Raw genomic sequence first — 13,614 nt, forward strand, 5'->3', positions numbered from 1 at the left:
CGCAGCCCCACCCTCCGAAACACGAATGGACCACTCCAACTGCATTGCTCACAGGTTGCTCGCATGTTGCTCGCTGGCTCCTCATTCAGCGCAGTTCTGTGAACAGCTTAATCCCTCGCGTTGGTCTTCATTGTTTGCATTGAAATCATTCCTGGCCATGCAGTTTCTCACCGCCGAAACAGAAGATGGCTGATCCACCCGCTGATCATCGGCTGTGCACGACATTGCCGGTGAAAACAAAGCGCACGGCTGTAGATTTGGAAACTAAGCGAGGCGATCGTCGCGACCGTGCTTGCATCAAATAATGATGGCAGCGATGACGCGGAATGGCAGGCTGCCCGATGAGGCGGTCGTCGCGAATGTGCTTGCATCGGACAGCCATGGCGATGACGGCAGCAATGACGCGGTAGGGCAGGCTGCCTCAACGTTGTCCTCACAGGAGGTCCGGCAGATGATTCAGTTGCTCTGGGGCTTCGTTTTCGCGAGGAACCTTCCGCAGCACTACGTGGAGCACCTGGATGCCTTGGAAAAGGATGTCGGCAAGCTTTGCGTACAGCATGCAAGGCTGAGGGACGTAGGGTTTTCTCGTGCAAGCCAGTGAGAAGTACGTTTTGAAATGCTTGTGGCGATCTCGCCTCAGCGTTTCTTCCGTATTTCTCAAGCTGACAGGCTGCCGCGGCAGCATTCTCGCAATTTTTCAAAGGCCCCTTTTGGGGCCACCGAAGCGATGGCTTGGCAGTACTCGCATATCACTTGCCACCGTAACACCTCTTTACAGTTGTTATAGCAGTGCCATTCTTTAACGCCGACAGCTGCAGCTTGTTACATGCGATCGGAGCGCCCAGGGAGCAGTTATACGACTGAACACAATCAGCAGCTGGACGGAGGAAGGTGGTGGGGAGGGGCACTGGCGTCCCCGCCATTATAGTTTTGTCACAACAGCTCTGCCATCCCCCTGTTTTGATTTTTTTCATGCAACCCGGTTATAATAATTATCGGTTATAACAATGAAATTTTCGTGACACCTGAATATTGTTATAAGCGGGTTCGACTGTACCATAGAAAATCTATCACCATGCATAATTTTCTTTCTTATTCTACTCTACGGTTTATTAGCTCTATAACCTGACTACAGTTTGAAAGCTGCACAGTTCAAAACACAAGCAGTTTACTCAGTGACAGACAAACGGAGATTGCACTTGCCAGGATGGTGTTTCCAGTGATGGCAGCCTTCATTTTCCGCACGTCAACCTTCATCGTCTGCGGGTCGACTGGCACGTGGATGACCTTGATTCTCAGATATTCACCGGCCTGCAATGATATATGTGATGCATTAAGGTCACTCTATAGCTATTTTTGGTAATTAAGGGTTACGGACTAGATTCCAAGGGAAGGGAAGCGTAGCAGGGGGCGGCATAAAGTTAGGTGGGCGGATGAGATTAAGAAGCTTGCAAGGACAACATGGCCACAATTAGCACATGACCGGGGTAGTTGGAGAAGTATGGGAGAGGCCTTTGCCCTGCAGTGGGCATAACCAGGCTGATGATGATGATGATGATGATGATGATGATGATGATGATGATGATGATGATGATGATGATGATGATGATGATGATGATGATGATGATGATGATGATGATAGCTAGTTTTACCATACCATTACACCATGTTTTATTGTGCCATTCCGTGTATATTTCCTAAAGTTGCGAGATAGGTGTCACTATATTGCTTAATTGCAGCTTGAAAATGGCACTGCATCTTACAGTTTGTCCAGTAGCTGCGACTGGAACCTAGTTATAGAACAGGAGACCGTCCGGCATGAACTCTTTACAGCACAGCTGTTTATGGCTAGGGTTCCGTGAAATTTTCATGTGCGAGAAAAAATTATCATCATCAGCAATGGTTCGTGCCACTGCTCCCACATTCGTCATTGTCTTGTTCTACAACTGGCTCATTGGTGGCCCTTGCCGCAACCGCTCGACCGCGCTCGTGCCACTGCTCATGCTTTCATCATCATCGTCTTCCATAGCTGGCTCCGATGCTGCTCATCATGCCAGTGTATAACCATACTGCCCCTGCCTCTGTGAAGGCACTGACGGCACTCTGGCCCCCTGCCAGTCAATGCAGTGATTTCGGTGTATATAACACGAATGTATATAACAAATGTGTACAATGAATGCATAACATGAATGAACGTCAATGTATAAAAAACGTGTGTGCATACCTCTCATCACAATGACCAGTGATAAAGACAAAAAATGCGTTCATTCTGGTGTTAAAAATTCTGTGTCACCTCTTTGTCGTTTGCTACACAGCTTCACTGGTCATCCACCTTCACAGAATGGAATGGCTCGTTATTTTTTGCTTTGCAATATGCACTGAAAAAAGTGCAAACATACAGTACAGTAGACTTTCATTAATTAGAATCTGGCTAATGTGATATTTCAATCAATTCGTTCCTGACCAAAAGTCCTGGCCAGTGTTCATACATTTATACAGGGTGTTTCAGCTAACTTGTGTCAAGCCTTAAAAAATCCATGCGTGCGCTACGAGAATGCAACCAACTACCGTCTTCTTGAGTAACTCGAGTATTTTTTGCTAGATCTCAGGTCATTAATTAACAATCATTAATTAACAAGCTTTTAAAGTAGTTTTAAATGAAACATCTTTAATTAAGAAGTTTGTTTCTTTCTTTCTGTATGTATGTATGTACGTATGTATGTATGTATGTATGTATGTATGTATGTATGTATGTAACAGTAAATATATACATGCATAAAGAGTAAAATACAATAACACCCTAACAAAGTAAAAGATCGATTAGTGCAGAAAGATGTGAATGAACCGAAGAACTTAATAAGATACGCTATAGAAGCAAGGGAGTAAGAATAGCATACAAAGTTGAAAAAACAAAAATGAAAATGCTACAACAAAAAGCAATTTCAACTCAATGGCAACAGTGCTATGGAGAATAAAGACAACTGACAAAAGACTGTTTTCACAAAAGAAAGAAAGACAGAAAAAGAAAAAAAGAAGAAAGAAGGAACGAAAAAGAAAATGTTGGCAATAGTATTAGAGGCAAGGGCAATGGTGAAAGTAGGAAATTCAAAACATAAGATTTTGGAGCACAGATATTTTTTAAGATTATTGCAAAACTTTGCGTGATCTCGTTCTGATGCAAGGTTATCCAGAAGGTCATTCCACAAACAGATAGCTCGAGGAAGAGCTGGTAAATTAAACGCATCAGTATCACCGTATATGCGTGCTAAGCCAAAGTTGTTATGCAGTCTGCATAAGTTTGATGAGCAAGATTAAGGTGCACAGAGGACGACATGGTGTGAATGCATTTGTGGAATAGTGATAAGAGAGGAATGTCACGACGAGTAATTAATGGTTCAAGTGAAAGGTCTTGTTTAATTTGTGTTATGCTGTATGGGTATATATAATTACAAGTAATGAACTGACTTGCTCTGTTCTGAATGGCTTCTAACATGTCGATCAGGTATTGTTGGTACGGGGACCAAATTGAGGAGGCTACGAGGGTTGCAATGTGAGCTTGTTGGTAATGCATCCTCAAGGGGAGTATGGTAGTGCAATTAAAAGACGGGACAAGAGAAGACACATAGGGATACACACAGTGCTAAAATTGTTGGAAGTTAGCGCTGTGTGTGTCCCTATGTGTCTTCTTTTGTCCCGTCTTTTAATCACGCTACCGTAGTCCCCTTGATGAGAAGCCTAACTCAAGTTGAGGACGAATTAAAGAGAGATAAGCTGGTTTACGTACACTGGAGGGAGAATTATTCAGGTTACAGCGTAGATAACCTAACGGCCTTGATGCATTATCACAAATGGAAGTGATATGTGCAGACCAAGAAAGCTTCAGGGTTAGGTTTGTGCCTATAGGTACTTGTACAGCTTAGTGTTCTCCACAATGTTGCCAATTTTATATAGGCAGCTAGAGTTATGAAGTTTATGGCTAAACGTGATTATCTTACACTGGAAAATGTTTAAAGTCATTAACCAGGCCTTACACCATTCACCAATACGTTCAAGGTCCTGTTGAAGGGTAAGATGGTCACTATTGTTGTAAATAAGATGGTAAATAATACTATTATCAGTAATTATGTGCATTCAAAATTATATGTTGTCAGGCAAGTCATTAACGTAGATGAGAAATAATAAAGGGCCTAGAGCGCTGCTTTGTGGTACCCCAGAGGAAACAAAGTGATAAAGAATTATTGTTTAGTGCTACAGTACATTGCTGCCTATTGTTAGAAAACAATGGAGCCATGTTAACGTAAGTTGTTGAGCCTATTGACAGATGTCCAAATAATTTATTTGCGTGAAGATAGCCATTGTGGTTTTAATTTTGCAGGCTGCAAAGAAAGTGCACGCTGGATCTGAAAAAGTACCCCATGATTACACGTGATTCGGGATTCCTTAATCATTACCTTCTGTCCAAGGACCTGCCATCCATTTGACTTAGTTTCAATAACAAGAAATCCCCTGGCTTTGATGATATACATGTTCAAGAAATCCAATGTAATGTTGGTGTTTTGAAAGATGTGCTTCTAACAATGAGAAATGGGTTTACTGAACACAGCTTTACTCCAACAAACTGAAGATCACCATAGTTAAGCTGCTACGTGAGGAGGAACACTGTGACAGAATAAGAGGGGTTTCCGCCCAGGACCACTCGCCAACAAGCGCAATCGACACCCAAGTGCACAGACAACACATAATCTATTCACAGGACAAACTACAACCTGTTGACACAAACTGTCGCTGCGCTTGCGCATAGTAACATTAGTGCCCTCAAGCGTGCGAACAACAAATGATCAATGCTGCACACAGACCAAATGCATGCTTCATCTTCCCAATGTAAAAAGGTGACACACTCTGGGCACGATATTCATGTTCCGTCAGCTTGCAACTTGTCTAGCCAGAGAGATCTCCGTAAAATTTAAGGCTGTCTTTGCTCAAGTCAGTGTCCTGGATGGTCATCTCAAAATCTTAGGTCACATTTTGCAAGAGTAATGTTCATGTACCCACCATGATTGCTCAGTGGCTTTGCTGTTGCGCTGCTGAGCACAAGGTCGCGGGATCGAATCCCGGCCATGGCAGCCGCATTTCGATGGAGCAAAATGCCACAACACCCGTGTACTTAGATTTAGGCACACATTAAAGAACCCCAGCAGGTCAAAATTATTCTGGAGTCCCCCACTATGGGGTGTCTCATAATTAGATGGCGGTTCTGGCACGTGAAATCCCATAATTTTTTTTTTCTGTTAATGTACATGTGAATCTCGCAAAAATATTCAAAACACTTTTTCTCTGACACGCATTAGGTCTTCCAATACACTTTTTTTTTCACTTACCTTGTCAAAGCCAGCATGTGCTGTTGCAGGAATAACCCTGAAACCCAAGTAAGCATATGAGAAAAAGCCTTACTGATACATGGTATGCAACTGCAATTACTGGGAAAAGCATTGTGTAAAAGCTGATATAACAGCCTGTAATTATCGTATCACCTTACTAAGCGTTACAGCACCACCTAACATTTTCCAAAGCATTGTTTACTCCACTGTTTTTATAACTGGTTACATACTTTTCCTACTGCATTCACTTATTCATTCATTCATTCATTCATTCAAATTACTTGCTGCTGGTCCTGGAAGACCAGTGACTGGGATTACTGTACTTGCAAGAACAAAACATGACTGCAGATATAATAGGCAGGTGAATTTTTTAGAGTGCAGGTCTTAGATGCCCGTTCGTGCGGCTAGCGTCGGCGTTGTCTCTCGTAACCGAGTGAACCAGCACAGCAAAGGATGAAAGCAAATGTGGAGCGCAGCGGGATATGAAAGATGGAGATAGCAAAGAGCGCAAGGGGGACAGCAGAGGAGGAGGTCCCACTTGGACTTTATAAAGAACATTATGGTGATGCCGGGGGCAAAAATTCGCCTAGAGTTTCCATATAACTGCTCGTTTGAAACTGCGCTTAGTGACACAAATCACAGTAAGCAACATACACAGACACATCACACAGGACGAGAAAGCGCAATCTTGTCCGTGTGGTGTGTCTCTTTGTGTCACCTATTGTGATTAGTGTCACTCAGCACAGTTTCAAATGAATGAGCACCAACTAGCTCAGTTGATTGCCACATAACTGCTACCGCAGTAATATGACCTGTGCTCCTATGTTTTCAGCAGTTGCTTGGCTTTTCGGTGTTTCATAAACTTGGCAGTGGAGCACTGCAAGCCTATTATTTCACACAATGTTTGTTACTGAATGCCAGTGTAAAGAAATGCTTCTTTGTTGCTGTTTAGGAGTTTCCACAAATGTACAGCATTGTATGAAATCAGAGGCTTGCAGTGTTCTGCTGGCAAGCTCATGAAATGCCAATAAAATTTGTTGTGTCACTACTCTTGCACGCACGCAAAGGTGGATTAGCATTGACAGATCCATTACAGAAAGCAGTCACCTTGCCAACGAAAACGTGGCAAGCAACAATATTTCATTTGGAAATTCATTGTCCTCTCACATACAGTGGTCTCTATATCTGTGACGTCAACTGTACTTATAATTTGCAAAACACAGGTGGCAAATCTTTGTTAAAAGGTGGACAAACAATGTAACTGGATAATTTTAGTCTTTTTTTTTTTTCTCCCTTTTTGCAGCACAGAGAAAGTAGAAAAAAAACACTACAATTTCCACGCGCAGTTATACTTGCCATTCTCTGCTGTGCAGCATACAATTTTAGAAGTGACGATGACAAGAAAATGGCAGTACAGTTTTCAAGTGTCTTCATTATATGCTTTCAGTTTCGTCTTGAAAATGCAGCATAGCTTTCAAACATAGCAGAATACAGAACACCCTCTGGGTTTTGGTCCAGGACTGGCGTCTGGGACTTCACGAAGCATGTGGAACCATCAACCTAGTGGCAAGACCTTTGAACTAATTAGCCGCTGACACCTATGGCTTCTAGGCTGATGTAGATACCTTTGACGTCTGCCAGTTGTGAACGAAACTGGTCTTTCTTTGGAAATGTTTGTAACAAGCTTCGCGACAGGCTCAAAAGTAAACGTGTTCAAAAACTCGCCTATGTGCAATTAAATATGAATGTGAAAGCAGCCACAATTGATTCTAATGCGAGTGTGTCACGCAAGAAAGACTCGGACACTGAGTGACCTTTTTTCTCAGTTATCAGATTAGCAATCTTTTATAGAAGAGAACAAGGTGTTCATTCCATTGTCTTTGTGTTCTCTGCACAATTATCACATGTATTTAAGAATAATTATTTTGTATCGCTGGAATAATAAATATCAACTACTGTTACCGGACTTTCAATTTTTCTCAAAATTTCCAGAAATACTGCATCTCCAGTTCAGTGTCTCTGCACAGAGCAAAATTTCTTCCCACACATCGAATGGAAAGATTAGGGGGAGCATCATTGCTATCATGAAAGAAATGGATACAAAGCATCATCTTCCAGGGCAGGTTGGCAGTATCGCAAGTTTGATATATATTGTGAATGCATTTTTAAAGTGAACTTTCCTTTGAGAACCCTGCCAGGCTTTCCTGGCCGTGCTTTCTGGGTGTTGCTGCTATCTTGCTGAAAGCTCATACTTAAACATAAAACGATTGAATTACATGCCCAATGGTGAACTCGAACCTCGGCCCCGCAGCATAGCAGCCCGATGATCTAACCTATAGGCCATAATCACACGAACACTTCTGATCATGCCAAAGCTAACTAGCTCCTCAATATGATCGTCACGTGTCACATTGAGCAGCACGGGTGTGTGAGAGCACATGCGCATGCATCAGTTTCCTTTACGCCAAAGATGCAGGAACGAAATGGGCAAATTATAGCATTTTACTAACCGCTTCATTAAAGCTTCACTTCACATAGATTGCAAGATGTGCATTGGGTCTGAATAATTATTTTTTCTTCGATACACCTAAATTTATCATTATTATTTGCTGCATCATCATTCCATTCTAAATGTGTTTGATATATGGCAAGATTGTAAATACAAGGGCAATTCAGACAGTAATGCCTCCAAGCCCACTACTTCGCCAATAGGACTTCAAATGTTTTGAACTCTTTATTATTAATCTACTGAAGTTTAAGCTATAGAATGTCACTTGCCTCACCTTCCTATCTCTTTTCATTCTAGAGTAATCAAGCAATCCATGGCATCCAGTGGTGACGTCCAGTTGAAAGAGCCGCCTGTACATGAATTTCTGACTGCGGAAGGCTGTGCGCCCATCAACATTCACCGCCGTCCGACTGCAGTTTGCGGGGATGCTTGTGTTGACGTCAGCACTGTGCGGAGGTGGGCAAGGTCTGTGAAAGACCACAATCCAGCCACATCAAACCATGACAACTGACATGAGAGTTGAGGAAGCATACCCAACGAGCGCAAATCTTCTTGCAACGCAGAAGCTCCTTAAAGGGACACTAAAACGAAACAATAAATCAGTTTAGACTAATGCAGCATTGTTTGATAACCCTGCAGGCAGTCATTTCAAAAAGATAGTTTGATTATTAGATGAGAAAATGAAGTTCCAAGTATCAGTATCTGAATTTCGCGCCGAAACCCCAGCGCCGGTACGTCAGCATGACGTCAGGGATTCCAAAGTATGTTTTCGCATTTGGGCCGCATTGGCTGAATAAAGGTTCCCGAAACTTGCCATGTTTAATATTTGGTTCCTTTAGAACACAATGTAGTCAATCTGTACCGCTATATATAACTAGTAGGCCCTAGAAGATGCCATCAAAATCCATGACGTCACAGCCCCCAGGTGCGGGAACTTAAGTAGGCGTCGCCACCCGTATTTCGTCTTTGCGCTTTTTCTGGCTTACCAAACGTCTTATCGTTGTAAGAGTGGTGTTTTTGGTGTTGTAGAACGATAATTTATTAATGCAAAAGAAATCATTTTTCACTTTAGTTTCCCTTTAATGATGTGGTTCACTGAACCAATGGAAATAGCGAGTGTTGTTGCGATCTCATGTTGCTTGATCCTGCAATTGCCCCAAATCAACTCGTCCACCTGATGTTGATGATCCTCATCAGAGGCTGTTGCGGGCCGTCCATTTTGGTGCTGATCCTGGAGATTTGATGCGGCTGGATTTTGGTTTTTCACAGACCTTGCCCACCTCCTCACTGTGCTGATGTCAACACAGGCATACCCGTAAACTGCAGTCAGATGGCGATAAATTTTGATGGGTGCACAGCCTTCCGCAGTCACAAATTTAATTACAGCCTGCTCTTTCAACCTGACATCACCACTACATGCCATGGATTGCTCAATTACTCTGGAATGAGAAGAGATAGTAAGGTGAGGCAAGTGACATTCTATAGCTAAAACATCAGTGCATTAATGATAAAGAGTTCAGAATATGGCAAAGTAGTGGGCTTGGAGGCATTACTTTCTGAATCGCCCTCGTAAATGAGTTCAATGCATCAATATCTGACTGCACATTGCCCAATCCCTGTAACAGTGTGTAAAATGATGCAAACAGTTAGTCTTGACAAGGAGCTGAAAATTTTTAGAGCAGGCACTCACATCTCAGGGTAAACAATGCCTTTTTCGAAGAAGCCGTAGTCTCTGTGAGCCTTGCAGGCCAAAATCAGGCTCTCCGTGCCGCCCGAGGTCATCTGCACAGAATAGACATAGCATGTTACACACTAGAATGCAAGCTCACTGTCTGAAGTACAGTGCAGCCTTGCATCAGAGCCCAAAACCAATTACCTTTAATTTTCTATGCCAATTACAGGACAAAGGACCCCACTGAGGCGAGCGCTGCCCTAATACGAAGCGATCAAAACAGGTGTCCCCATCATAGCCTACACTGAGCTGTTCTAAAACATCTGTCAGTCTGCTCATCCCACCAACTGACTGGTTCACCAAAAAGCACTAGACCGATTGAATGGTGGGTTTATTGTCCTAAAGCAATGCAGGGACTTTGAGAAAAATTGCAGTAAAGGGCTGTGCATTAATTTTCAAAGCCTGACATGCTGCAAAGTGCGCACAAAAATTGGTACACGAGCACTTTTGCATCCCACCCCAATAGGAATGCCGCCACCATGGCTAGGAATTGAACTCATGACACCTTGTGCTCAGCAGCCAGTCACCGTGGCAGCAAGTTAGGTAATGCTAACAGTATTAATAGTGTACATGACTCTGCTGCAGAAGCTACAGTAAAGAATTCTTCTTCAGAACACTGACTAGACATCGTGAATTTGACAATATAATGCCAGAAAGAAATACTTCTCAATCAGCCCTTGCTAAAGCAATTCCTTATTTTGAACTGAATGTTTACGGAAGTGTTTACTTTGCTTCTAAACTGAAAATTTAAACTTTGAAACAACAAGCAAATATATTCACAAAAGCCATGTTGCTTTTCCACACACCAATTCATCAAGACTACCTGGTCCTCATCTGTCCATAACAACTGGCACTGTTCTTTATTAATGTGCAGCATTCTTTGGCTAGGCGCCCGAGGTCATTTTCTGCTCCGTTCTGTTCGACCTTCCGGTCCGTGTCCCAAAAAATCCTGTAATTCCATCTGGGCATGAATAGGTGAATACAAAAACATCTGTATGCTTACCGCGACCTACTTGTGGGATGCACAAACCTCCTACGCAATATTTTGTCAGCCAGCATGGGAGTGATGGTTAATACATAAATTTGCCTAAACGTCTGGATTAAAACGGCTTCGTGACATTGTAAACCCATCATTTCAAAGAAAGTACTGTTTTATAAACCATCATCATCAGCCTGGTTACGCCCATTGCAGGGCAAAGGCCTCTCCCATACTTCTCCAACTACCCCGGTCATGTACTAATTGTGGCTATGTTCTCCCTGCAAACTTCTTAATCTCATTCCCCCCGCCTAACTTTCTGCCGCCCCCTGCTACGCTTCCCTTCCCTTGGAATTCAGTGCGTAACCCTTAATGATCATCTGTTATCTTCCCTCCTCATTACATGTCCTGCCCATGCTCATTTATTTTTCTTGATTTCAACTAAGATGTCATTAACTCGCGCTTGTTCCCTCACCCAATCTCAAAAAAAGTCAGTGGTCAAAAAAAAAAAATAGAGGAACAGCAATTCATAATCAATAGATATGCTACTAAAGGTAAAGCTAGCAGCCACCCAGACAGCCTGGATAACAAATAATCCTCATGAATAAGAATAAAGTGGTGGACAAAATACATTGCATTTTTGGTCTTCCTAACTGAAACAGCAAAAAAAAAAAGAAAGAAACTGATGCTGTATCATCTAGACTGCTAGACTCGGGACAAGAGCCTTATGAACACTCACTGTCACATTATTCGCACCATGAAGCCAATTCGGTGTCTACAAGACTTGCACATAAACAGCAGTGCTTAGCCTTTTGGCAGTCTTACATCTGGCCAGAATGGAGGCAACCATATCCACATTATTTTTTATTGTTTATTCCTTGGTTTTAAGAGGCACGTTGGTTTTTTTTTTTTTTTTTTTACTAGTTTCTCTCCTTTAAAGAGACCCTGAAACGATTTTGACGATTTTCTACAAACGTACTGAGTCGTTACAGTAGGTCCTTCTGATCATTAATTGACGCATCTAAGTGCTCTGCGTAAATCGTGTAATTTATTATAAGGTTTTAAAAATGTACATCTCTGCCGATTGCAGGACACTGCTCGGCGGAATTTTCAGCCGCCCCTACCCATTTGACATAAATCGCCTTAATGACGTCAGTAGGGCGAGCTATCCATCTGGCTGCCCAGGGCACATCATCAATAATTTTTCCATCTTTATGGTGAACAAATGATGTTCGTAATAGTTGGAACGTTAGTTAATTTGCTTCTATAAAAAGAAAGTAACAGAAAGAGAATGCACACGAATTATTTCTCACTACACTTAAGCACTTCCGGCACACAGCAAGCGTCGTCTGCTTGTGTTACAACGAGCTCCTTTTTGATGAGAGCTCCACAGTCAGAGTCGGTCTCAGTCTTTTCACAAGCACTATGATTCGACTTTGTTGCATTGTGGAGTGCAAACGTAGCAAATGGCAATATGTCAAGCTGTGACGTCGTGTCCCTCTGCAAGGCAGCAGACGAGCGGACTGGCTGCAGCGTATCAGACTGCCACTATTTGATCAGCGCCAGGATTTGCACGTTTGCAGCCGTCACTTTACACCGGAAGATTACTAACGTAATAGCATTTCGCGAGTCCAGTATTAGGGTAAACGCAAGCGCAAGGGGACAGGGTCTGGCCGTTTGACCATGTTGTTTCACAGGATGAGCAGAAGCTCAAATATGAATGGTCTGCATGGTGCAGCCACCTGGTGGCACAGAGCTCAACCACACACAGTAGCAGTAACGAAATGTATTCTTCTTTGCTACTGGTGTACATTTTTTGCAGGAGTGTAATCGTTAAAACATTGTTTTTGTAAATGTTTAAAATGTTTTACAGTTGGTTAGAGCAATATTAGCGCTTTGTTTGGCCGGTTAAGCTCTGTGACAACAGATGGCTGGACCGTGCAGACCGATGAGGCCGCTCACGTATGTTTACGCTAAAGTTCCTTCTTCAGCTTGAGTTTATGCCTCCAGCCATCCGTCAAAACGTCCAGCTCGCCTGTGGTTAGCGGAATACCAGACATGTTCAGCACTGCGACAGAATGCTCACAAAGCAATACTGCCTTGATAGCCCTCGCTTGGGGTCGACTGCCAAGCAGTTGGCGCAGAGTTTGGAGAGGCTACGCATGCTCGTTCCTAGAAAACTGGAAGTCAACAACACGACGTTCCATCATGATGCAGAGCCAGTGAAGGCGAAGCTTAGCCCCGATCACTCGGCAAACAAGTTGAGAAGAAAATGCATAACTATGGAGGAGGATAACTTGTAATTGTCCGTAGCTCTCTTAATATGAGACGTTTCACACAAATTTTGGCGAATGATTAACTTTAGCTGTACCGTACGCGTCTACAAAATTTGTCCGAACCGTTTCAGGGGCCCTTTAATTTAATATCATCCATTACTGATAGTTATTGTCTTTTAGTCTATTTAATAGCAGTATTTTATTTGGTTAATCTGCTTTCCTTTCTCTCAACATTTAACAAAACATGTATTTGTAGTCACTGATTTATTTTCCAATTGGCACATCTTACCCTTCACCGAATACCTTTTTACACACTTTCTTCTTTCTTTTTTTAAATCATCTTTTTCCACTGCGAAATGCCTATCATCTGATTACTTCCTGCCTTCTGGGAAAACAAGCGCATCACTTTGATATGGCCTGCTTATGCGCTCAGGGTTCTTCACCATCTCTCTTGTTCCCATCACTTCCCATCGAAAGGCGGCCATCGCAGCTGGGATCGAACCCGTAACCTCGAGCTCAGCAGTGCAATGCCATTGCCACTGGACTACTACAATGGCTGAAAATGATGCCAATGAAAGCAGTTGTTGGCCCGACAAAAGACAAGGCCCCTCGACAAAACATGTTGACTCCGCCCTGTAGCTTCCCCTGTTAACCCACTGTTGAACACTTCAAGTCTTTGTATTCCTTTGAATCCTTAGTACAGTAGTCTGGACTGCATATGCATCGCAACAAAATTGTGACCT

At 42.8% G+C, this 13,614-nt stretch overlaps 1 protein-coding gene across 1 annotated transcript in view; it reads right to left on the reverse strand.

Annotated features, from left to right (window-relative positions):
- Positions 1-13,614, reverse strand: part of Sply (Sphingosine-1-phosphate lyase) — a 108,935-nt gene that overhangs the window by 46,332 nt on the left and 48,989 nt on the right. The window contains exons 5-7 of the mRNA XM_055063930.2: positions 9,578-9,669; positions 5,379-5,415; positions 1,204-1,311 (exon numbers count right to left, since the gene is read on the reverse strand). Coding sequence (XP_054919905.2) covers positions 1,204-1,311; positions 5,379-5,415; positions 9,578-9,669 — 237 coding nt within the window. The remainder of the gene's footprint in view (positions 1-1,203; positions 1,312-5,378; positions 5,416-9,577; positions 9,670-13,614) is intronic.

The sequence above is a fragment of the Dermacentor andersoni genome, chromosome 1, assembly GCF_023375885.2.
Source record: "Dermacentor andersoni chromosome 1, qqDerAnde1_hic_scaffold, whole genome shotgun sequence".
NCBI lineage: Eukaryota > Metazoa > Arthropoda > Arachnida > Ixodida > Ixodidae > Dermacentor > Dermacentor andersoni.